This window comes from Leuciscus leuciscus (assembly GCF_965113295.1).
Source record: "Leuciscus leuciscus genome assembly, chromosome: 15".
Lineage (NCBI taxonomy): Eukaryota > Metazoa > Chordata > Actinopteri > Cypriniformes > Leuciscidae > Leuciscus > Leuciscus leuciscus.
The window spans coordinates 28,921,724-28,948,538 of NC_138739.1; the positions used below are offsets into that span (position 1 = coordinate 28,921,724).

Sequence of the window (26,815 nt, forward strand, 5' to 3'; positions counted from 1 at the left end):
TTCAGGGAAAACTGCAAGAAAACTATTGTGTTCTTAACCATGTAATAAAAAACATGTAATAAGAAACATATCCTAAATGTCGTAATCCCCTATTGTTCACATTGTTCACAAATCCAGTTCGGTTTCCAATCTGATTTATAGGATTTTGCAAGGGATGGAATGCATTCATTCAGACATTTATGTCTGATATTTGGTGTATCTACAATTTTGCCGAGAAATGTAATTTGTATGTTTTTTGAGGGGTATAAATTACAAAAAAAGATTTGAAGAAAATACAGAAGATACAGATTTGCCAAAAATAAGAGTTTTGTCTGAACAAAGCCTAAGAGATCTGATCGTAGAACTGGAGTAAAACTGCAGTCTTATGCAGTCATAGTAGCATACCTATGTAGTAGTCAGGTTATTCTACAAAGTACAATTATTTATCAATACAATAAAGTTTATCATCCAGTTTATATTCATTATGAGATTTCTCAGCATTAAGGATTGAATTACTTGCTGTAGCTACATGTAAAGGTCTCTTTAAAATGGATCTCCATACCAAAGAAAGATAAGGACATCAAGGATGGTGTGCGCAGGGGGTCATGGAGGATTTTTTCAGGTACAAAGTATATTCTGGAGACATCATAAATAGTGTAGCAGTTCAATTTTATTTCAGTTCAAAGTGCAGTTCAAAGTGTCCATTGTCAGTATGTACTGTAGCACAGCTCACACAAGTCACTTTCAAGCCAAGCAGCTTTCTGTTTTCATTATAACTTGGTGAATTTGTGCAGAATTCTCGATTGTATCAATTCCTCTTGAAAGGTTCGGATTTCGCCAGCAGAAATTCACTGAAGAATGGTAAATGTGTCTGCACCTTAACAATTAAAAATTACATTTAAGAGGAATGAGGGACAGGTTTTGGGTGTCTTTCTCACCTCTGAGTCTTTCGTTCTGTTTACAAAGTTATACAAAGCTGAAGTGTATAAATAGTTTATTCAATTTCAACTGAATATTATTTGGAACAAGTCACCTAATGCCATCCATCCTACTTCATCTACCTCTGCAATTCCCTCAACTCAACACCAGAGGTCAACATCTGACTTCTAAATTGAGCCTTTTTACATTTCCATTGTTCTCAGAAGCAGAAGTCATCATAGTCTAATAAACTTCTATAGCGGTCAATGGGAGACAACAGCAAATATAATTGTTGTATTCCCATTTGCTCCATTAGCATAATAAAAAATCTATGATAGCGTTTCTGCGACTTTTCAAAAGAGTGGAAAAATATCGAGTGAATGATGTGGAATTTGCTGTCACTCCCTCACCCGTGGCATTAGAAACACCCTCACAGCGTTTTATTTATTTTTTATTTAATTTTTTTACTGCCGAGGTAATGTAACACACAGTACAGTGTTATTCAATTAAAAAAATATATGTAAAACATTACTAGATTTACGATGTTGATAAGTGTGGAAACGGGTAATCAGTCTGTGAAAAGGGTCTCTATCTCCCTCTCTTTCCTCACCACCTGGGGTTTTGTGGTGGTTTTCCATCAATTTATACTGATATTTAAGGTTATGAATTGTAAAATATTCAAGTAACAAGATGTATGCTGACCTGCTTAGTACTTCTAGATCTCGGCCAAACCCTCTATGACCTGAAAATGCGATCAAAAAGATTAACAAGAACAATATTTACTCATCAAACTGAAGAAAAAAAAGCTCAATGTCTCCACCCACCCTTATATTTATACAGTGTTTTATCATGAGAGCTCACTGATCGTCGTCTTCATCATGACCATCATCATCATCTCTCTGCTCCTGCTGGCCTCTCTGCTGCCACACCTGACCTTCACTGGTGAGACTAACTGAACTGAATTTTGATTCATCACTAATTCAATGTCAGTATGGTCTCTTTTGCTGATGCCTCATGTTCCTTGTCTGGTGAATATGTCAACTAACAGCACTATCTCTCTCTCTCTCTCTCTCAGCTCATGTGAATGTGGGTATAGTGGACGGCACAGAAGCCAAACCCCACTCCAGACCTTACATGGTTTCTCTCCAGACAAATGGGCAACATAACTGCGGTGGATTCCTCATTTCTGATCAGTTTGTCTTGACTGCTGCACATTGCCGAAATAAGTAAGACTTTTGTTTAGTCTGGATGGAATAATGATTGATTATTTATTGTAGCGAATTAGCTCAAAAAAGGCAATATGTAATTAATAATTAATCATACTTGTTATGATCAATTATTACCTACATATTTTAAATCGCCCAAAAAGGGGCGTATTTGTATGTATTTGTATCTATATATATGGATAATTAATTACAACAAATTATAATCAATTATGAATATACAGATAGGCTAGAATAGATACATTTTCAGAATAACCTTTAACAGAATTAATTTCACATCGAATAATCTGTTCGTCCACCGAACCGACAGTACGATCTTCTTATCAACTCTCAAGGAAGATTATGCTTCTTATCAACTCTCTATAAAGGTTATTCTTCTGGTCATGATGACTAACTTTCCTGTTCTATTAGATTACTTTAAAGTACTCAACATTATAAAAGCTTGTAGCTTAAGGTCTCACATTTAAGAGACTTTGTTTGGTCATTTAAGAGTCGGAGGCAATCAAGCATATAATGGGTTTTAATAAATGAAACCACAAATACATGAGACTATACTTAAACAAAGAATACATATAAACAGAATAACGAAAAGTAAAGAAAGAAAGAGAGAGCAGATCACAGAATGGCAAATATCACAAGCAGTTAACCTTTGAGATCCAGCAAAGAATCAAATCACCTTAAAGCAGGGGAAAACAATCTTAAACGCATCTAAATCTCGATAGAAATAATACTTGCATGGATCTTTGGTGCTGAGCGAAAATGCATGTGTGTGTGATGATCCTCGATGGGTCCGGGAGTTTGAAGTGTTCTTTCAGTTCTTCCAGAGAGCGCGTCGCCGGTATATATATATAGCTAAGGCAAACCGAGAGGTTTAATTCGGCACCAAGAAAGATCTGTCTGGAAGATACAGAAGTAATATGAGGTGGGAAACATACATACATACACACAGGAATATTGCATATACATTTTGGAATGACTTATATTATGAGTTAAATGGAAAGAATGTTTGTATTGGTGCATCTCTCAGAGGTCTATCCATGCCAACTGGCCTCAGTGCCTGCCGTGGGAGGGGAGTTGAGTTGATTAAGATCTTACTGAATCTCACAACGGAGTTTGGAGGTGTTTCTGTTTAACCTCTGCCATGCCACTGAAGTGACAATGGGGCGATTGGATGCAGACTCATTGGCTCTGTGATTTACATGAATGAGTCCATTAGGATAAAAGCTTTCTGAAGCTTGGAATGAATAAGTCATCGTGATTTCATCCAGACGCTACAGTGAAGTTTTTAAAAAAATGTCTATGAAATGACAGTAGTATAATAGTTTACAGACTTTTGTTATCAAATCAGTATCCTCAATATGCTTTTATAAAAGAATGCACACAACTGTGAGAAATAATACTACTTTCTTTCAAAAGAAATGAAATCCTGACAGCTGTGGTTGGCGCACATAACCTAGAAAATGAGAATGAGGGTTCAGTCCGCGTCGGAGTAAAGTCCTGCATCAAGCATCAGGACATTAAGAATGACATTATGCTTTTGCAGGTAAATATCTACACTTGTTCCAGTTGCAGAAAAACATAATCAAACAATATAATAAATAAATAAAAATTCACATTCAGGACTTCTGTACATTAACTTGAAAACAATATACTAAACTGGTTTAATCTTATGGAAGATTATTAAATCTGTTCATTAATAATGAATGCTTTTGAATTACAGCTAGAGAGAAAACTCAAACCAAGCAAACATGTAGATTGGATATCATTACCAAAGCAAGAATCCATCGACAAAAAAAATCCTGATTGTAGTGTTGCGGGCTGGGGACGTCTGGCAATTAACGGTCCAAAGAGTGATCGTCTAATGGAGGCCAAAGTGAAGATAGTGGATAACGCAACATGTAAAAAAAAATGGGGGAAAACACGGAAATACTCAGAGTCAAAGATGATGTGTGCATATGGCCACGGTGGATCCTGCAAAGTATGTAATAATTTTCAAGTGAGTTTTAATTGTGATATGGCATTTTAGTGACGTGTTGATCTGTGTTTCTTAACAGGGGGATTCAGGAGGTCCTTTGGTTTGTGGAAACACTGCAGTTGGTGTCACATCTTTCGGTGACCCTCATCAGTGTAATTTACCCAAGTATCCTAATGTGTATACTAAGATTTCACCATTTCTTCCATGGATACATAAAAACATGAGAAATGTTAAGTTACTTTATTGAAAATAAAAAAGGAAAAGTTTTTCCTGAATTCTTCCAAAACCCCAACTTTTATCATTAAAAGCATCACATGGTAAGCATCAATCAGTCAAAGTGTCTTCATTTTCACAACCATTACATGTGGGGCACAAGTCATTTCACATTAGCAAGTACGACCAGAGGTGGACAGTAACAAAGTACATTTACTTGAGTACTGTAAAGCTGGAAGCTTACGCTGCTATTTTGAACCAATAATTGGAACAAAAGGCAGTTTAAGGATGATGTGTATAATTCAAATCTTTGGGTGCTCGAGCCCCTGCCCTATTTCAAAATTAATCAAAAGTGCCCTTCTCAAACAAATATCAATGAAAATAATTGTGGTCAATAAAACAAAATGCATTTGATTATAATTAACATGACAATGTGTACAAAACTAAAGTAGCTTAAAGTCACGTTTATTTTTAACGCGTTGCTATGGGTTACATCAAGTTGCGTGTGTCTTGCTTGCTTCGGTCTTGACTGACGGGGTCAGTGTCCGCCTGTTTTCGAAGGTCTAAAACTCTGGAGTAGTGTGTGGATGGCAGCTAGGCATAACCGTAGCAAAAGTTATGCGTTTTAAAATGAAAATGCACTTGTGTAAACGTAAGTGTCTCACAGTCTGCTCAGGAACCGATGCTCTCGAGCCAAATATGGTTCTTTCAGTGAGTATAGACCTTATGCGCCAGAGAAACAAGGGCGCCGCCATCTTTAGAATATTGTCTGTTAACTTCCGTTTTGCGGTCGCTCTGTATATTTCTATGGCATTGCTGTCCAGGAGTAATTAGCTTTTGAAGTGGATTTTACGGTGGCCGAGAGAGCTCAACGCGCTGCAACTGAAGAAAACACATGCAAATAGAAAAACACCTGCAAATTAAGAAAACATCTTCATCAGTTTCACAACACATGTGTGCTCCAAATACTCACAACACAACCAAATACAGAAACGCGCTGCATAAGTTCACAACACAAACAAATACAGAAACGCGCTGCATAAGTTCACAACACAAACAAATACAGAAACGCGCTGCAAAAGTTCACAACACAAACAAATACAGAAACGCGCTGCAAAAGTTCACAACACAAACAAATACAGAAACGCGCTGCAAATAGCACAGAACACAACGGAAATGTTTCCGGGGAACCCAATAAGTGACGGACCCGGCTAGGACGCTTACAGCTGTCTACTTTTATTATGATTAAATTTTTTTGCAAAACATACAGAAATGACACGTTTATGGCATACAACTTTTGTATACAATATACAAAATGTATTTACAATATGTTCAATGTCATAAGAATACTAAAAAGAACAATGAGCTGAAGACTAAAATAAATAAATAAAGATAGAGAAAAAGAACATGAGGGAAAGACATTAATCTATACATCAGTTACATTGTACACATTTTGTCATGTTATGTTAAAATAAGTTTCATAAGAAATGTTAGAATGCAGCTAGGGTCCAAATATGAGACGGCAAGTTTTAAAGTTGAGACACTCACACACAGATATAACGCACATTTTAAAAACTTTGTTGTATAAAATGTATATTTATTTGCAACAGTTATGTTAACAGCAATAATATTATATTTCTGGTAAGAACGGCTATTCCGCTGATGGACACGCGCTGCGTTGTCATGGGAACATCCCAGGTGAAAATAATGAGGAAATTACGTTGTCTTTCGTTGCTCCCTTCATCAACATAATGGCACACAAGTGCCCCGCTTCCTCCAAAGTGCCTTTTAAGAGAGTAGGGCATAGGTAAAGCTCACGAGCAATAAGCACGTCCCAGCCGTCCGTCCGTCCGTCACTTATTGGGTTCCCCGGAAACATTTCCGTTGTGTTCTGTCCTATTTGCAGCGCGTTTCTGTATTTGTTTGTGTTGTGAACTTTTGCAGCGCGTTTCTGTATTTGGTTGTGTTGTGAGTATTTGGAGCACACATGTGTTGTGAAACTGATGATGTTTTCTTAATTTGCGGGTGTTTTTTTCTATTTGCATGTGTTTTCTTCAGTTGCAGCGTGTTGAGCTCTCTCGGCCACCGTAGGATTTACTTAATGTAAAGTTAACGAAAGTTATCATGAGGACTGTAATGTTTAAAGCAGATGACTAAACAAATGTCAGTCGACCGGGAAGATTTTAAAACGAGCCGTTCATTAATAAACACGCAGAATCGCTGTGAGAATACAGACCGGAAGTCAAAAGACAACGAGCGCAGCGCTGAAAAGGGGCGGGGCTACATAAGGTCTATATGGCTCGACGGCAGGAAAAAAATAAACTGAACAAATTTTTTAACTTTTTTTTCTTCAATAATAAAAGGTTGTGTGTCGATTCAATCCACATATCACATATTTTAAAATATTAAATAATTAATTGAAGCCTGTTTGTCATGTATAATACACCAACCAATCGTCATCTGGCACAACAAGTTAAAACTTCATTGAACAATGTGAAGTGAGGCTGTAAAAGACAAATTTACATTTATGAAGCGATCTGAATCCGTGTCGTTGAAGTAATGGATTTTAACTGACTACAAAGCACTGCACAAAACCAGCACCAAAAGTAGCATTAATGGTTAGTATAGTATTCAAGTCACTTGTATTTAGTCTATATTGATGCACTGTTTAACATTTGATGAAGCCCAGGCCTACAGGCCTATTATGTGAAGTGTAGGTTGACAACAACACGCAAAATGGTGACTTTATTATTTTAACATTTTTGATAATTTTGTATGGAGTTTCCTTTGTGTCTTTTTTATTCAATCAAACATACTGTGTAAAGAGTAAAACGAATTATTTTGCAATTAAAAAAATTAAAAGATTGCAAAAAAGTCTTCTTAAGGCTAAAAAATAAAGAAGTTGATAAAATGATTCGCAGTGCATGTAAATCTTAGAAAAGCTTTATTTTTCTTTGTGCATTTCGAACAATTTTCATCACAAACGCACAAATTTTGCTCTCTTTTCTGCTATATTTTTTGCGGGTCTAAATCTTTTGCTTGCCTGTCTCAGTGGGCAGTCTACCAACCAGGATGGAAGGCCCTTTTCTATTGGTCACCCTGGATTGAAGTTGACCACGCCCACTACGTTTTCCCACTGCTGCTGCTGCGCAGAGAAGAGCGAGCGAACTTGTAACATGGCGAGCAACAGGTCCTTCACTGATTTAATATCATAAACTCAGGGACAAGTGAACTGAATTATTCTCTTATTATGCTCTCCCATTTTAAATACTTTGAAATACATTTAAATACATCTATAGTATAATAGTACAGTACTACTGGTCAAAAATGTGCACACAGATGACTTTTTTCAGATTAAATTACAGATTAAGTCCATAATGCGCATCAAGCCTGCATTTATTTGATAAAAAATACAGAAACAAATTCTATTTTTAATTCTATTTTTTATAAGGTTTTCTATTTTAATACACTTTAAAAATATCATTTATTTCTGTGATGCAAAGCATATATATATATATATATATATATATATATATGCCCCTTTTTACATTTGAGCCCCTGCCCCAGAGGAACTCTCTGCACTTCCCTGGGCATTAGCAAACTGCGATGATGAAGGCCGTTGCGCCACGTTTAAAGAAATTAAACGAGACTCAGGGTGATTTGATCGGTGTCTTTCAGACACTCAGCATCATGTAATTCTTGAGTCAGGTACATCTTTTACTCTTTATCTCTGAGCATCTGATGTTATTGTATTGATTATCTTTGAACTTATTACGAAATTGGCATGATACATTTACCTGATATAATAAATTGTTACATTTGATTTTATTCTAAATTACTCTGAAATAATTTTCTCAGGTAGATTAAGTGAAGTCTTATGTTTCCGCAAATCTGCGTTCAGGGTTAAGTACATACAAGATCCGAGTTTAAATGAAGCCTGGGGCACATCTGGTGGGATGCTAGATTCCTGACTAACTGCTTGACTTGTCTTTAACTAAGTTGTTATGCAGTCACAAATAGGGGGCTGGATAAGAATACTATTGAGGTAATAGCAGGGTTTGGAGCGGCATAATGTACTACCCATAACTTCTGGTTATTGTTTGGGCTTTAACTAAGTTGTTATATGAGCAACTGTATGGGGCTACATGGGTACTTTTTAACAACAGCAAGCGTGTGCGGCATTGTTAAACTGCTTTAGCCACATCCTCTGGTTATCGATCAGACTGGCGAGTTTGTGATCGTGAGATCCGCGTAAAAGAACGGCCGGCGCGAGACTCTCTGAGCGCATAGATTCCTAATGAACGAGTAAAACATAAAGTAAAGAGTTAAATGGAATAATCAAATGTATTGCTAAACTGTTATATAAATGACCAATAAGCAATTGGCAATCTAACCTAAATTCAAGGTTGTGATAAAATGGAGTCAGATAAAAGTTGAATTGGAATTAAATTACTTTGCCATGCGGAAAAGACAGTAACACACAGTAAACTTCACCTGCTTATTGGAAACTGTCGTTGGACCGATTGGGCAGGCTTAAGTGTACTTAAGTACACTTTTTGAGTATCTGTACTTTACTTGAGTATTGTTTTTTTCTGGAAACTTTTTACTTTAACTTCACTACATTTGAAAGACAAATATTGTACTTTTTACTTTTACTTTTTACTTCTTTTGTTGGGGTGGTAGGAGTGTTAACATTTTGTTTTTGTTTTTTTCAATTCAGTTGTTTAATTTCTATAGGTTTTATAACATTCTAAAAGCTCTAAATTCCACAGATAGCCTACTAATAACTGGTAGGTGTACTCACTAGGTTGCATCCGATAAGGTACTGTAAGTAGCCTATTACATTCAACAATGCAATGATAATAAAACAATGCATTACTTTTTTCTTTTGATACTTAAGTACTTTTAAATATGAGTACTTCTGTACTTTTACTAAAGTAAAAATCAGTCTTTACAACTTTTACTTAAAACGGAGTAATATTTGACCAGTAGTATCTGTACTTTCACTCAAGTAAGGAAGTTGTTTACTTTGTCCATCTCTGAGTATGACTCATATCTACTTGTCTCTTATCAAAAACTGGAATAACTATAGTATAATACATAGAGATTCATTAGCTCAAGGGTCAATGACATGTCATGCATATTTTTGTGTCCAAGTACATTATTCCCTTTTAAATTCAGATGGACCCCAATTGATCCCTGTGTTGGTAAAAGTGTTGGAAAGGAACAGAACACAACAGAGTACCCTGCATGTTGAAAAATATTCTAAAGAGGTAACCTGTGTATTAAAAAGTGACACCAAGGGGAAGGGAGTACATGTACGCAGTCCAAAAACAAAAAGAGAAAAAATAAACCAAAGCAGAAAGCACAGCAAGAGAAGAGAGAAAGATTTACTCACAGAAATCCACCCACACTCATACCACTTCGTCCACTTGCACTCCTGAAGTGAGACAGAGAAAATGTCTGTGTGCATCCCTGTTTGTTGAAGAAAGACATATTGTGCTGTTTATATAATAAAAGGTCATTTCATTAAACAAAATTAAATAGCTTGTCATTTTATACTGTTGTTTATCATGTTTGTTTGCTTGATCAGTGAATTTTGCAGCTTTTTATTATTTTGCTGTAGTAGCTTGCAAAGGAAATAACTGAAATAATTTTCTGAACTGATATGGAGCTGTAATGCCGCAAGGCCTTGCCTGGAACTACTTTAGTCATGCAGTTATAGAAAAAATAATCAGCAGCTTAGAATTGTGTCGGCCAATCAGAATCAAGCATTTTAGAGAGCCATGTTGTTAAGCAGTTTTTTTTAAGAAAATTAATTTGTATGTGCTGATTAAGACTTAGGCCTACATCTTTCAGGAATCAGTCATTGTGACATTACCAAAGGAGAAATCTGTTTGCAACTCTGCATCGGATTGTTTTTGTATATCCTGCCTATAAATCTTAGCTTTTTTGGAATGATATTATGCTTTTTTAAGGGTAACAATTTTCATACCATATATAATGAAGTGTAAAATATTCAAGTTCCAAAATGCATGCATACATGCTTAATTCTTATCGTCTAAACTATCTTTAGTCTGAATAACAAGAACAGTATCTTTTCATCACTGTGTTGCTCATACTGCAAGAAGAAAAAAAGAATTAGGGGCAACCCAGTGACTCCACCCACTTTTACAGTATATTTATACAGTGTTTTGCCATGAGAACTCAATGTCTTCTTCATCGTGACCATCATCATCATTAGTGTTGCTTTCGTCAACGAAAATTATGACGAAATATTGTCGTCAACGAACCGTTATCACCTGACGAAAACGAGACGAGACGAGACGTAAATGCTGGTCATGTGACGATGACTAAAATACATGTATAATGCAATATCGTTGACGAATAAAAACGAGACTAAATGTGGTTTACAAAATAAAAACTATGCTAAAATGTCTCTTCATTTTCGTTGACCAAAACGAGACGAGACGAAATGTTATAACGTCACGACGAATGAGAGAGTTGTGCGTGAACCCATAGCTTTGTCGGGTTTAAATTCTGGTTTGCGACCTGGTCACCCGATTATCAGCGAATTTAACAATATTACTCCATTAGTTACTCTATTAAAATGTCTCATTGATATATTTGACACATTCATAATCATTACTTTTGCCGGTTCTTTGTGACAGCTGTATGTTATTGGCAGCGTCTCTGGTTACATGAACGCGTCACCGCATCAGCACCAGAACATGGAGATTTTATTTTAGAGAATAATCGCACAACCTATTCGATGTTCTATAATTAAATAAACTAATCGAATATCCAAAAATCGTGACTCATCCCTGCATGGAATCTCTTGTTTCTTTTCCCAAATCTTCACTCACGTCTCACCCATTTTCTAAAGGGATTATAAACGTTTCTTCATTGGCTCGCATTTAATTAGGCCTATTATATTCGTATTATTTACTGTGGTAAAGTAGAAAAACGCTGTAGGACAGATAGCCTACATTTGTACTTGCATGTCAAATTCTTTTTAACACAGTTTGTGCTTGTTATATTAGACAGGGCGCGTCAAGTTTAGTTGTAAAACGCGTTTCACACGCGCGGATGATTTTTAGTTTCACTTTCTCTGGCAGCGCAATCTCAAACATAGCCTAAATATCTCGCCCTTGTGGAGGATAAAATTCGCTCTTCAGACCAATTCACATCAAGTAGAAAACACGAAGATATCATGAAGAGATCGATGGTCTCTTTCCTGCTCGTGTCCCACATCCCTCTCAGAGCGCAGAGTATAGGCTATATCACGCGTCTTTGTGTGGAAATATAAAACGATTTTTTATTTTTTATTTTTTAAATAACCCCCCAACCACCGCCGGTAGTTGGTCCATTACCGCGGTGGTAAAAAAAATAAATAAAAAACTGCCACCGTCACAGCCCTAAATATACTAAATATAATAAGATAACCTTGTTTGAAATTCTATATTGACTGGGTTAAATAGAATTGCATTACTAAAAGAGACTAAAATACAATTTTCATTGACTGAAACTAGACTTAAATGTCATCAGTTTTTGCGACTAAAACTAGACTAAAATGTCATCAGTTCTCTTACGAGAGGTCTCTCGTACTGCGTAAGATATCTTACGCTAGGGGAAAATCCTTTTCCGCGAGATATTGAAGCCAAAAATTATCCTTAATTTTGTAATAATGCAAAACGCGTTGCAGCAGCAATGCAGACATAGGCGAGACAGCTCGCGCGCCTATTGGCTGCTCTGCGGCAACTGCAGCAGCCTATCGAGCGAGGCCTGGCGTGACGTCAGACCCAATCAGGGCACTTCGCGCCCGCTGCGTCACGTCCCGCCGAAACGGGCGTGGTCTAGGCCTATAAATATCGCTCGCAGGCAGCTATTATCTGATTTTTCATCCTTCAAGCGAAGCACACGCATCGCTGGAGCTGGATTAGAAGCCGCGCCGTCGAGAGAGAGCACCTTCAGCTGGACGAGTCACTGAAGTCGCTGGCCGCGCCGCCTTCCTGCCTTCCTGCTGCGCTTTCCGGCGCTTATATCCTTCTCTTTTATTACACTGTATTTCTGTGTGTGTGTGTCGCCGCCGCGACACACATTCTAAAAGAGCTAGCGTCTTTTTAAAGATGCCTTCCTGCGGCTCGTGCAGAGCCACACTCAGCGACGGGGACCGCCACGTGATCTGCGTTTCCTGCCTGGGTGAGGAACATGCAGCTCTCGCGCTCGCTGACGGCGGATGCCCTCACTGCGAGCTGATGGCAATGGCGACTCTGAGGACTCGCCTAGCCGTCTTCACCGAGGCTGCTCCCCCGCCCGCCGCGGCGTCGCGCCGTAAAAAGCGCCGTGCCCAGCGGGCCCCGGAACCCTCCCTCAGCCGCCAAAGCTCGTCGGTTCGCCCGCTTGCTTCCCCGGCTTCTTCTGTTTCGCTTCCTGACGGACAGCGGCCGCCGTCTGCCGCCGCTTCCGTTGATATCGCGGATGAGGAAGCCCTGCTGGGAGAGGATGATTCCTGCTCTATCCTGGCGTCAGGCAGTGAGGATTGGGCGGGCTCTGAGGCCTCGAGTGGCCTTCGCCTGAGCAGCCCGCTCACAACCGGCTGGATGGATTTTTCCTGCCTGGGGAGCGCGCTTCGCCTGCGTCCACACCGGCGCCTTTTCTTCCTGAGTTACACGAAGAAGTCGCCAAGTCCTGGAGCGCCCCCTATTCTGCTAGAGTGCGTCCTGCTGTTTCTTTGGCATTCTCCGCTGTTGACGATGCCAAGAACAAAGGATACCTCTCGCTGCCGCCGGTTGAAGAGGCGATAGCGGCCCACTTATGCCCGCCCTCCGCTGGACGGCGCGCTAAGCCGGCCCTGCCCTCTAAAGCTTGCCGCACGACGTCAAGCCTGCTCCGCCGCGCTTTCTCCGCCGCCGGGCAAGCTGCGTCAGCGTTGCACACCATGGCAACGCTCCAGATCTTCCAGGCCGATCTCCTCCGTAAGCTGGATGAGGAAGGACCTGACGCGATCTGCGTGCCGGACTTAAGGAGTGCCACGGACCTCGCTCTTCGTGCTACTAAGTCCGCAGCACAAGCCATTGGACGGACTATGGCTTCTCTCACCGTGTCTGAGAGACATCTTTGGCTGACGCTCTCGGAAATGGCCGAGTCTGAACGCACCGCGTTCCTCGACGCCCCGCTTTCCGCCACAGGCCTCTTTGGATCCTCCATCAAGGATTTCGCGGAGAGATTCGCAGAGGTACAGAAAGCGTCTCAGGCTATGAAGCACTTCCTCCCGAAGCGCTCCAGCTCTGCAGCAGGCCGTGCGAAACCGTCTGCTCAGAGCTCACAGCCACAGCCACCGTCCACTGCCTCCACTTCACAGCGCCGCCAGGCCAGAAGCGCGAGACCGCGCTCCCGCTCATCCGGTCGCCGCCCTGCAGGACGTGGCTCGCGACCTAGGATCACGGTGAAGCCCGAGGCCCCGAAGTCGTCCTAGCACAGCTAGGAAAACGACGGTGTTCCAGTCCCGCTGCGGCCGGACTCACACCAAAGCTATTCGCTCGTCCAGTTCCAGAAAATGTGACTGTTCCAGTGTTTTCTGCAGCCAACAAGTCGGTTCTGTCACCCGCTTGCCTGCAAACAAATGCCGTTTTCACGGCTACCCAGATAAATCCCCAAAAGAGTGTATTTTCTGGTGTCCCGGCCACGGCCGATGGTGTTTCATGTGTAGTAAGAATGCCCACTGCCCAGTGCCCATCCCTACACACAAGCACAGCCTGTCACACAGGGCTCGCGCACATAAAACCGACTCAGATCGGTTGCGCTTCAAACATGGTGAACGTGCCCACTACCCAGTGCCCACTAACACCACGTTATGCATGTCTCACGGTTTCTGTAAAAACGAAACCAACGTGCACTCGCTTCACGCAAGCGAACGATGCTTTCGGTGTGATAAATGTGCCCGCTGTCCCGCGCCCACATCCACACATAGACATGACAGTTCCCACGGGAACCGCCCAGCCCTCCCCCTCGCGGTTAACCACCGCAGAGGAGTCGAGCGCGGGCAATCTGCCCGCTGTCATCAGCGCGCCCCATGCCTCAAATGTCACGAGCACCACGCTTGTGTTACAGCACACCGAAGCTTCTCCATCGCTGAGCGAGCGGAGCGCGCTTCGTATTCAACCCCTAGCTATCCATGCAGACGCATGGGCAAAGCTACCCGGGGTTTCGAAGTGGGTGCTGAACATTATAGAAAGAGGCTATTCGCTGCAGTTTCGCCGACGCCCTCGCCGCTATGCGGCGCGCGTCGAGACCACGGTAAAAACAGAAGTAGCACATCTACTTCGAGCCGAAGTGACGAAACTATTGAGCAAAGGGGCCATAGAGCCTCTCTCTCAAGATCAGAGCGAAGGAGGGCTATACAGCAGATACTTCCTGGTACCGAAAAAAGACGGGGGTCTCAGACCCATACTAGATCTAAGGCAACTGAACAAAGTGCTTGTGAAGCGACAGTTCAGGATGCTCACGACCAGGCAAATCCTTGTGCAGATTCGCCAAGGAGATTGGTTTGTGTCAATAGATCTGAAAGACGCGTATTTTCAAATACAGATAGCGTCACGTCACAGGCGATATTTGAGATTCGCCTTCGAGGGCCAGGCATATCAGTACACAGTCCTGCCGTTCGGTTTGTCCCTAGCACCCCGTACATTTACGAAGTGCATGGATGCGGCGCTCGCACCCCTCAGAATGAGAGGCATGCGAGTGCTGAACTATTTGGACGATTGGCTGATTCTAGCGCAATCTCGCGCAGTGCTCATAGAACACACGACCATTTTACTCGATCACCTCGAGGATTTGGGTCTGAGTGTCAATTGGGCGAAGAGCTCCCTGTCACCCAGTCAGAAAATATCTTTCCTGGGCACAGAACTGGACTCACTATCCATGATAGCGCGACTATCACAACAGCGCGCTGTAGACATTCGACGCACAGCGAACTCTTTTCGCTGCGGCGCGTCTGTCCCGCTCAAGAGATTTCAGAAGATGCTAGGTCTCATGGCCTCAGCATCGTCAGTGCTCCAGCTGGGTCTGCTCCGCATGCGCCCGCTGCAGTTTTGGCTGAAAGCGCGAGTCCCACGCGAAGCGTGGGCACCCGGTTTGCTTCGCCTCAGGGTCAATCAGAAATGCGTTACAGCTCTGAAACCCTGGAAAGCGAACGACTGGTACCAATCAGGTGTAAGCCTGGGGACTTCCTCGAGGGTGAAAGTGGTGTCCACGGACGCGTCCACCTCGGGATGGGGAGCGCTGCTCGAGGGCAGACCGTTCTTCGGCCAGTGGTCAGAACGGGAGAAGCTCCTGCACATAAACTGCCTCGAAATGCTGGCAGTAGACAACGCGCTGACGCGTTTTTGTCCCCAAATAAAAGGTCACCACGTCTTGGTCCGTTCGGACAACATGTCTGTGGTGTCCTACATAAATCGCCAGGGCGGCATCAGATCCGAGAAACTGTACAGGCTGGCAGAACGCCTCCTGGTATGGGCTCAGTGCAACCTGCGCTCGCTCAGGGCAGCGCACGTGCCAGGGATCTTGAATATAGGACCGGACAGACTGTCCAGGAACAATGTTCCGGCAGGCGAGTGGTCTCTACACCCACAGACAGTCCATCTGCTGTGGAAGAAATTCGGCAGAGCGGAAGTGGACCTGTTTGCGTCTCAAGAAAACGCTCACTGTCAAGAATTTTTCTCCAAGAGCAGGAGCGCGCTGGCCCATGTGTGGCCCCGCCGCCCGCTCTATGCTTTTCCCCCCGTCTCTCTCCTGCCTCAGGTGATAGAACGGATCAGGGAAGAAGGATGCTCAGTACTGCTGGTAGCACCGTTCTGGAAAAACCAACCTTGGTTCCCAGCCGTGATGCAGTTAGCAAGTACTGCCCCGTGGCCAGTACCAATGAGGAGAGATCTCCTCTCACAGGCCCGCGGCTCGATCTGGCATCCTCACCCGGAACTATGGTCCCTTCATGTCTGGGCCATCAACGGGTACATGTTGGACTCCCTAAAGGAGTATTAAACACGATCACGCAGGCTAGAGCTCCGTCTACAAGACGACTCTATTCTTCGAAATGGTCGGTGTTTTCGGGCTGGTGCACAGCCTGTGGTGTGTCACCCACAAACTGTGGTGTGACGGAGGTGCTTTCCTTCCTACAAGAGCTGTTGGATGGGGGCAGGGCCCCCTCCACGCTCAAAGTTTATGTGGCGGCTATAGCAGCGTTCTCAGAAACAACGCTTGGTCAGTCAATAGGAAGGAACGATTTAGTCATCCGCTTCCTTAGAGGGGCTAAGAGACTGAATCCTCCCAGACCTCCCTCAGTCCCCGTATGGGACCTTTCTACGGTTCTGGAAGCCATGAAAGGTGCGCCATTTGAGCCTTTACAGTCAATCGATTTGAAACACCTGTCTTTCAAGACGGTGTTTTTGCTGGCTCTCGCTTCAGTGAAGCGCATAGGGGATCTGCACGCGCTCTCTGTGAGCGCGGCGTGCATGGAGTTTGGGCCCAATGACTCAAAAGTTATACTCAAACCTAAGCACGGTTATGTTCCAAAATCCCTCAACACACCGTTTAGGGCGCAGGTTATCTCCCTGTCAGCCCTACCGGTCCCTGATGAGGAAAGAGACGCGAGCCTCCTTTGCCCAGTCAGGGCATTACGAGCTTATGTGTCTCGCTCGTCTGTTTTCAGACAGACGGAGCAGCTCTTTGTTTCGTTTAGCGGACGTTCTAAGGGACTAGCCGCGTCGAAACAGAGCCTATCCAGATGGATAGTTGATGCTATAGCGCTGGCATACGCCTCCAAGGGCATGCAGTGCCCTTTGGGTGTCAGAGCGCACTCCACGAGAGGCATGGCCTCTTCGTGGGCCTGGTCAAGTGGGATTGCCTTGCAAGATATTTGTATGGCGGCAGGCTGGGCCTCCCCGTCTACATTTATAAGGTTTTATAACCTAGAGGTTCCCGCCCTGCAGGCCAGGCTGCTGTCGGTCTAAACTACCAGTATTATCTGACCTGATGCGATCAGCTCAGAATGCTGCGTCTGCTGAGCACAGCTCAATGTTCGACAGTATAAAGCTGGGCAAACTGTGTAAGACCCACATTTTTCCCCATCAGTTCAGGCCGTACCCCGCCCTGTCTGTATGATGAAATTCGCGTTCGACGCCACTATATGTGGAAAAGTGAGGCTGCACCCCTCCCTCTTCCCGGACTCCCTGTGAGTTCCCTGAGTGATTGTGCACTATATGTACCCCGGGCTTTCGCCCTTGGGTCTTTGGTGTCAGATCTCAGCATGCACGGCGTTTTACATTGGGTCCCCTAGCGTAAGATATCTTACGCAGTACGAGAGACCTCTCGTAAGAGAACGTACTCGGTTACTAACGTAACCTCGGTTCTCTCTAGAAGAGGGAACGAGTACTGCGTATCTTGCCGTGCATGCACACGCTCTGGTTGCTTCGATGATGAAAAACCAGATAATAGCTGCCTGCGAGCGATATTTATAGGCCTAGACCACGCCCGTTTCGGCGGGACGTGACGCAGCGGGCGCGAAGTGCCCTGATTGGGTCTGACGTCACGCCAGGCCTCGCTCGATAGGCTGCTGCAGTTGCCGCAGAGCAGCCAATAGGCGCGCGAGCTGTCTCGCCTATGTCTGCATTGCTGCTGCAACGCGTTTTGCATTATTACAAAATTAAGGATAATTTTTGGCTTCAATATCTCGCGGAAAAGGATTTTCCCCTAGCGTAAGATATCTTACGCAGTACTCGTTCCCTCTTCTAGAGAGAACCGAGGTTACGTTAGTAACCGAGTACGTTTTCGTTGACTAAAACTAGACTAAAATGTCATCAGTTTTCGTTGACTAAAACTAGACTAAAATGTCATCAGTTTTCGTCGAGTAAAACTTGACTAGACTAAAAAGAGTATGAACGTGACTAAAACTAATAAAAACTAAAACGACAGCTTGACACAAAGACTAGACTAAAACTAAAATTAAAACAGGCCGCCAAAAACAACACTAATCATCATCATCATCACTCTGCTCCTACTGGCCTCTCTGCTGCCACATCTGACCTTCACTGGTGAGATTGATTATATTACAGTATATTATGATGATTTTTAAGAATGTTTGATTTGTATATGTGCTGAATAAGTTGACTGACAGCACTCTTTCTCTCTCAGCTCATGTGAATGTATAGTGAACGGCACAGAAGCCAAACCCCACTCCAGACATTACATGGTTTCTCTTCAGAAGAACAGGGAACATATCTGTGGTGGATTCCTCATTTCTGATGAGTTTGTCTTGACTGCTGCACATTGCTGGAACCGGTAAGAGTTTGTTTAGAAATAACTTTTGACTGACAAAAGGAATGCAGAACAACCACACAGTGTTTCATATGACATAAATGACTATCATGACTTCCTCTTTCAACAGATATGAGATTCTGACGGACGTTGTTGAGGTACAGCAAGAGCCAGATCACATTGAAGTGACATCCTACATCCAGCATCCAAACTATACATTCAATAATAACTGGAATGACATCATGCTTTTGAGGGTAACAAACTGTAATACTTTTAGTTGTTCTAATAGTATCTGATCAGAAAACAGTGGCACAAAACTGACACGCACTATGTTTGAAATTCTATTGCAATTTCTTGCTGTAAGAAATAACGGAAGGGATTCAATTAATTTCTAAAATGGGGGAAATGAAAAATGCAGAAAATCTGAAAAATCATTGGTAATTCACAGCAAACATTTAAAGGTAGGGTAGGCCATTTATTTTATAAACACTTTTGTTATACTGTTGAAACTCTCTTCACATCCTCCTAATAATCAATAATAGAAGTGGTCTTATTAAAAAATATATATACTGTGTAAATATCAGGATCAAAAATGTTTGTCCAATTATTGCATTCAGTCCGATGTCCTACCTGCCTATCAACATATGTATATCCATACCTCAGCACGCCCTGATTGCACAGACATCACACGTCATCAGCGCGTTGTAGTCACCAAGCTACAGTCATTTAGCGTCAAAAACAAACAGCAGCCAGCTTTTGCAGAACAATGTGCAAAACAATGAGCTTTTGCTGTGTTCCCACCATGTCTTAACCATAATTATGAGATGGCAACCAGTGACGTTCTACCCGGAGCTGTTCACATCCTCAGACTTGGATTTATGCGTTTCTATGTCAACACTATCAACGCCGAACAGCAGTCAGGTGGTACAAGTAAGAGCTCTGTAGTGTATGTTATGTACTTTGAGTACTCTCGTCTCGTGATACTTTGCAAACTTTCATGTTTTTGAAGAAGGTGTGGCTTTGGAGAGCGCTCTGAAGCGAGGGTGGGATTTCATGCTTTCAAAGCTAGCTTGCTATTGCTAGCTGCTCCAAAATTGCCTACCATACCTTAAATAGTGTAGGAAATAGGCTTTTTTGTTTTTATGTGCCAAGTGTCTGAAATGGTTTGTTTGAAGATTCAGTCTCTCTAGTCCCCGCCTTTCTAAGAGCCTACTCTGCTCTAATTGGTCAGTTGGCCCAGTCTGTTGTAATTGGTTTACTGCTAACAGCACATGTCGGAAACAAAGCACCTATAACCATATTTCAATTTCAAATCCTGAGGATTCCTCAGCACAGTGGTACAAACATTAATGTGCCTGTTTTATCTAATCAATTCGAGCCCTCATCCTTTTGAAGTACATGCAAAGTAGATTCGGGATGCTGAAAACAGCACATTCTCCATGTCAACAAGCACTGGGGACAGGTTGATGGCGACGAGATCCCGGTGGCAAAGTTTTTTTAGAGACAGCGCAGGGCTGCAAGCATCTAGTAGCGACAGGGCTTGAGGACTTGCTGAGCTTTGTGATGGTGGTAACATGAGGCTTGTCAAGGCCACAGTCAGAATGACACAGTCAATGCAGGTTAATGAAAATAATCATTCTTAGTCCATAAACACCTGTAATTCTGAACCAACTGACAGATCATAGTCCGAACATTTCTCATTTTGCAATAAAGATTTAGAGACCGGGGGGGATAGGGTGAAGTCGACAAGTCCCCATTAAAGTCCTTCAGCCAGTCCTCAGTCTTCATTCCCTTAGCCGCTAGTGTCACAGGCTCACTCCCCTGGTCAGATCCACGCTGGGGCTCCACTTCCGGGGCGATGGCAAGCTTTGTCTTCTTGTCCGTAATGCTGTAGCCCAGGGGTCTCTGGTTATTGTAAGCCGCCCCGGGCAAAGACCACAAGAACCAGACAAGTCCTCTGCACAGACCCCTACTGCCAGTTTCGTCTCCATACCAAAATATTCAAGTACCAAAATGTATGCTTACATGATTAATTATTCTCGCCCAAACCATCTTTGGCTTCAATATGAGACTGCAAGGATTTACAAGAAAACTACTTTCTCATCATAGTGTTGCTCACACTACATTATTTCTTTTTAAAAGGAGGTGGAGTAACGGTCACCCTTAGTGACTCCACCCACCATTTAAGTATATTTATACCGTTTAGCCAGTGAGAGCTCAGTGATCGTCTTCTTCATCATGACCATCATCATCATCTCTCTGCTCCTGCTGGCCTCTCTGCTGCCACACCTGACCTTCACTGGTGAGACTGATTATATAACAGCATATTATGATGGTGTATTTTAAAGAGTATTTAATTTGTATGTGCTGAATAAGTTGACTGACAGCACTCCCTCTCTCTCTCTCAGCTCATGTGAATGTGGGTATAGTGAACGGCACAGAAGCCAAACCCCACTCCAGACCTTACATGGTTTCTCTTCAGACAAATGGGCAACATAACTGCGGTGGATTCCTCATTTCTGATCAGTTTGTCTTGACTGCTGCACATTGCTGGGAAAAGTAAGTCTTTATGAGTTCAAATCTCCTTTGACTGTTACTGCAGTGCAACCATACACAATATATCGTATGACATATGCGCATTTCCAATATGCCTTTTAAACAGGCAAATGATTCTGACGGTTGTGGTTGGTGCTCATGACTTGGGTACACATCGTTCAGAACACATCGGAGTGAAGTCCTACATTCCGCATCTAAAATATGTATCCAGGCCTATGCAGAATGACATCATGCTTTTGAAGGTAACATCCTGTAATACCTAAAAAATTACAAATTTAAATAAACGTAGCCTTCTTAGCCTTCAGTGCTTCTGTACAAAAACAGTATAATCCAACAAACTTCAGTCTTATAAAAGATTGTTTATTAAAAATGGTTGTATTTTTTAATTACAGCTAGAGAAAAAAGTCAAACTAAACAACAAAGTTAGACTGATATCATTACCAAAGAAAGGAGAAGACGTGGGAACAGATACTCTCTGTAGTGTTGCCGGCTGGGGAAGACTGAAGACTAATGGCCAACTGAGTGATCGTCTAATGGAGGCAAACGTGTATTTAATGAATAACAAAGAATGTAGCTATAAATGGGGAAAGTTCTTCTCAGTCTCAAAGATGATGTGCACACATGGTCATGGTGGATCCTGCCTTGTATGTTCAAAAAATTATTAACAGACTTATGGTAATGTACGAACTGGTTTCACAAGTGACATGTTGATCTGTGTTTCTTAACAGGGGGATTCAGGAGGTCCTTTGGTTTGTGGAGACACTGCAGTTGGTGTCACATCTTTCGGTGACCCTGATCGCTGTAATTCACCTAAGCATCCTGAAGTTTATACCAAGATTTCAGCATATCTTCCATGGATCCGCAGAGAAATTGAAAATATTAAGTGACTTCATTGAAACTAAAAAAGCAAGAATTTGTTTTTCTTGAATTCTTCTATAAACCTATTAAAATATCACATGGCAAGCATCAGTTATAGTCAAAGTGTTCTCATTGTCACAACCACACCCTCACTTTCCAGTCATGCCTGTAGACTCATATCTCATTGAATGAGAAAAAACTCAAACACCAAAACTGTTGCTAAAAATTACAGATTTTTTTATTATTATTTCAACACAGGAATGGTATCATGAACTTTTCTGCTTCAACTAAAACATAATAATAATAATAATAATAATAATAAATGAAATAATATTTTATTTTATGAATTTTTTTTATTTATTTTTTTAGACAGGTCCAAATAAAATATAAAATAAAAACAGTGAAAAGAATCCAGGATTTGAGTTGTAATATTTTCCTGCAAAAGTTTGGCAAGTCTTAGAGATCTAACCGCAGATGGTGAGTTAGTTTCAAGCTCACACCTGATTTCTCACATTTAACAGAATTTACTAGAAATATTAGGCATGGATTACATCATGTGGCAGATTAGTCAACTCCCATTAAGAACGCAAACATAACACCTATCTTTTCCACTTCATTGCAAAGTGAGAACCACATGAAGCTGTGAAAGAGGAAGTATGAGCACTATAAGGGGCAAAACCATGCAGACCACTTTACATGAAATACCACCATCAACACTGAAGAGAACTTCAGCACTCCAGATAAACCTTCCCAGAACAGCATCATGATCGTCTCCGCGCTTTTGCTAGTCACCCTGCTACCATATCTGACCCTTCAAGGTAAGTCTGATAGAAAAAGAGAGATTTCTATTGCATTATGTCAATCTGAAGGAACATTTAGTCAAATCTATTTCTAATCTAACCAACCTAAACTAATTTCTCTCTCAGCATCTGTGGATGTAGGTATAGTGAATGGCACAGAGGCCAGACCTCATTCAAGACCCTACATGGTCTCCATTCAAAGAAATAACAAACACATATGCGGTGGCTTCCTTGTGTCTGAACAGTTTGTCATGACGGCTGCACACTGCTATACACAGTAAGTTTTTTTGTTCAGTTAAAATTTCGTTGTGAGTCAAAGAGTCCCAGACCACTGCAAAAGGGTCTTCACTTGGTGTGACTACTTACTATATATAATGATACCAAGATACTAACATACTATGATAGTACCCAACCTAGTGGGTACAAGACTTAAAGGGAATCTGCCAATTACAGTTTGAACCCAAAATGTGTTTATACTTAAACCTAAACCAAAGTTACCATACTAAAGTTGAACTAAATATGTGTGGCTTTGCAATGGAAGCATCATAGCAAAGTATGCTATTACAATATGGTTCTAAATTCATATTGTTATACTGCAAGTCAAGCCTAAAATGCAAAACTCAATTTTGAGCAGTCCTCATTTACAACTAAAACGCATGTTTTCTACCTCGTCTTGACAGAGGAGAGAAGCTGACAGTCATGGTTGGAGCTCATGATCACAATCGTGGTACTAGCCGCATGGAAGTCAAGTTCTACCACATCCACCCTGGGTATGAGTCTAAGATTCTGCTAAATGACATCATGCTACTTCAGGTAAATGACTCAGCTAGATTTTTCACGACAAACTGCAAGAAAACTATTTTATCCTTAACTATATGCTATACAAATTTCTGAGGAAGAGAAAACTATACTGCATGTCCTAAACCCTTTAGGCTTTGTTCACATTGCACGCAAATTTTATTTGGTTTCAAAACTAATTTCAAACTAATTCAAAACTAATTTACAGGATAAACCACATACGCATATGGATGTGGTTTGTATTCGGATTGTAAACAACATTGATTTTATGTTTGTTTGTTTTTTCAAATTACAAAATAAAAATAAGAAAAGCCTTAGAGATATAATCGGATAACTGGTGTAAAACTGCAGCCTCATGCAATTTAAAAAAAAACTGATGAGCCAAAACAGTATCACCACTCACAGGTGAAGAAAAAAATGTTGATCATCTGCAAACAAGGTCACATGTCTAGGTCTGAGTTGATTAAGTGAACAATCATTTCTCGTAATCAACGTGTTGGATGCAGGAGAAATTGGCAGGAATAAAAATGTGAGCCATTTTGACAAGGGTCAAATTTGTATGCAAGGCGACTGAAACGGCAAGGCTTGTGTGTTGCTCCCGGTCAACAGTGGTGAGAATTTACCAACAGTGGTCCAAGAATGGGCGCCCAAGGCTCATCAATGCACGAGGACGACAAAGTACATTCCAGGATTTTTCTCCATATAGTGGACTTCAATGGGGTACAACGATTTGAAGGTCCAAATTGCAGTTTCAATGCAGCTTCAAAGGGCTCTACGCGATCCCAGGACTATCTGCTGCTAACGTCTTAGTGCCAGAGACCACAGAACACCCCCTTCAGGACTCTTGTAGAGTCCATGCCTTGGCGGTTTGGTGCTGTTTTGGCAGCTCGTGGAAGACTAATAGCATATTAGGCAGGTGGTCATAATGTTTTGGCTTATTGGTATATGTAGCAATTACAAAGTACTAGCACCTATTATTCCCATTATCCTTTTTTTAAATAATTAGGTTAAATTTGTCATTTATATTCATTTTGAAAATTATCAGCATTAATGATTGAATTACTTGATGCAGCTGCGTATAAAGGTCAACAAGACCAAAAAAGTCAACTGGATCTCCATACCAAAGAAAGATAAGGACATCAAGGCCAAGACCCAATGCAGTGTTGCAGGATGGGGGAAAAACACCACCAATGGTGCAGCAAGTGATAAACTTATGGAGGTTGATGTCAAAATCATTGATAAAAAAGCATGTCAGAAGGACTGGAAGGAAAAGTATTTCCCCTCAAGGATGGTGTGCGCAGGTGGTCGTGGAGGAGGATTTTGTCAGGTACAAAGTATATTCTGGAGACATCATAAATAGTGTAGGAGTTCAGTATTTTATTCACATGCTGTAACTTTCTCCACTTCTCAGGGTGATTCTGGAGGACCTTTGGTGTGCGACAAAGTTGCAGTTGGTGTCGTTTCATTCAATCAGCGAAATAACTGTGACTCACCTACAGTACCCAATGTCTATACCAAGATTTCCAAATTTCTGCCTTGGATAAAATGTATTGTTGGAGGTGTGAAGCAAAATCTTGATTAATAAACATTTTATTTTCTAACAACATACTCTCTTGATTGTATGTGTGGATTTTTGGAGATTTTATGATTTGACATGTTGATCAGATGTGACACTTTTCAGTGGAAAGATGGTCTCAACCCTTCTCAGCAGGTTTCCTGTGGGGGGCTGATGTGGTCAGACACCCTGTGAGAAACACGCTAGTTTGCAAAGACATCTTAAATAAAAAAAGCAAAAGTAATGAGACTCATCACCATATTAGAAAAGGTCTATTCTTCCTGGAAGCACCTAAAAAAATTACATGTCAGCTCACACCTATTATGAGTCTACTACTAGCATTAAATTGTCATTGAAAAAAACTGAACAGAAATTATTTAAAAATAAAACTGTTTCCACACATGTTTCTCAGAACATTCTCCTCATCTGCCATTGGCCAAACAGCCCAGCCCCAAAATCACGCCATTGGTTGTACTGTTGCTATGTCAGGCTGGTCAGGATTTTCAAAGCAATTGAGCAATGTTTTGACTAACAAAGCCACAGTGTTTATACTTTTCAGGGAAATCAACCTAAAATTTGATATTTATTGTATTAAAGGAAAAGTTCACCCAAAAATATCATCATTTACTCGCTCACTTTTTTCCATAAAATGAACAATGTTAATGGGGTTGGGGTTCAATCATAGTTTGGGTGAATTATCCCTTTAAACTGGGAAAAAAAATGTTTTAACATAACTATTTACATTTGATTATATATATATATATACCGTATATATATATATATAACAGAAGAAACATCTGAGAAATGCAGAACTGTGGTTTGCTGTGAAGGGATGCCTGACCTTGTACTTTGAGTAGTAAAAAGGCAGTGACACATTTTGCACATACCACAAGCACAATGAGGCGCTAAACTGCTATTCTGCTCGCCACAGCTATGATTCACACTGCACATCACAGATAGGTTCTTTCATTAGTAATCCTTGACCTTTACACATTGTACCAGTGCCATTAAAGGGACTTTAAGTGTATAGAATGTACATTTCCTGAAGAAAATGTGAGTGGTGCTTGCAGTGGCAAAACTCGCCACTCGGTTGCTAGGGTGCGGTATAGTAATTTTTTGATGACATAATCGATGGGAAAAAAGCTTCAATAAATGATTTGCAATATATGGTATCGTTGCAGGTTGGAAAAAACATGAATGTGGAGGTTTCTAATATCCTAAATATGTGCCTACAGCTGCACACTGTGAAAGGTAAATAAAAATTGTATGCACAGTTTTTACAATATAGCTTTTTAAAGAAATAATTAACCCAAAAATGTGTCAGTTTGTTGCAAACTCAAATGATTTTCTTTCTTCTGTGGAAAGATAGCTTTGTGTGAAGAACAGGCCAAAATGTAAGTGATTATTCAGTGAAAATCTTTCCTCCAGTGAGCTTTACTCAATAAATCTGCTGTAACCGGATCATTAAGCAATTTGTGAATAAATTGTTCAGTCCGATTTGTGAATCATACCAAACGGTTATTAAAAAAGAACTGGCTCAAAAGAACCGTCTATTAACTGATCTGGTCCAAGTTTAAATCATTGGGCCCTGTTATACACCTGCCGCAATGTGGCGCCAGGCACGACG

General features: G+C 41.5%; 2 protein-coding genes across 2 annotated transcripts; both read left to right on the top strand.

The window, feature by feature from the left end:
- The first annotated feature begins 1,742 nt into the window (after nucleotides 1-1,742).
- LOC309475405 (transmembrane protease serine 9-like) lies at nucleotides 1,743-25,239 on the top strand. The gene is made up of 12 exons (XM_082138167.1): nucleotides 1,743-1,839; nucleotides 1,973-2,123; nucleotides 3,537-3,663; nucleotides 3,841-4,098; nucleotides 4,175-4,329; nucleotides 18,499-18,645; nucleotides 18,752-18,875; nucleotides 22,739-22,853; nucleotides 22,962-23,112; nucleotides 23,516-23,648; nucleotides 24,706-24,960; nucleotides 25,045-25,239. Exons 1-12 carry the CDS (start codon nucleotides 1,776-1,778, stop codon nucleotides 25,213-25,215), a joined length of 1,851 nt encoding a protein of 616 aa, XP_081994293.1. The 5' UTR covers nucleotides 1,743-1,775; the 3' UTR covers nucleotides 25,216-25,239.
- On the top strand, nucleotides 20,576-22,146 carry LOC309475911 (mast cell protease 1A-like). The gene is made up of 5 exons (XM_082138898.1): nucleotides 20,576-20,923; nucleotides 21,030-21,180; nucleotides 21,284-21,419; nucleotides 21,570-21,821; nucleotides 21,906-22,146. The coding sequence occupies exons 1-5, from the start codon at nucleotides 20,860-20,862 to the stop codon at nucleotides 22,062-22,064; spliced, it is 762 nt and encodes a 253-aa protein (XP_081995024.1). The 5' UTR covers nucleotides 20,576-20,859; the 3' UTR covers nucleotides 22,065-22,146.
- Nucleotides 25,240-26,815: the final 1,576 nt, after the last annotated feature.

Coding starts and splice junctions, on each gene's coding strand:
- LOC309475405 (XM_082138167.1), top strand. CDS start 1,776: ATGACCATCATCATCATCTCTCTGCTCCTGCTGGCCTCTCTGCTGCCA. Junction 3,664..3,840: donor ATGACATTATGCTTTTGCAG/GTAAATATCTAC, acceptor TTTGAATTACAG/CTAGAGAGAAAACTCAAACC. Junction 18,876..22,738: donor ATGACATCATGCTTTTGAGG/GTAACAAACTGT, acceptor TTTACATGAAAT/ACCACCATCAACACTGAAGA.
- LOC309475911 (XM_082138898.1), top strand. CDS start 20,860: ATGACCATCATCATCATCTCTCTGCTCCTGCTGGCCTCTCTGCTGCCA. Junction 21,181..21,283: donor GCTGCACATTGCTGGGAAAA/GTAAGTCTTTAT, acceptor CCTTTTAAACAG/GCAAATGATTCTGACGGTTG. Junction 21,420..21,569: donor ATGACATCATGCTTTTGAAG/GTAACATCCTGT, acceptor TTTTAATTACAG/CTAGAGAAAAAAGTCAAACT.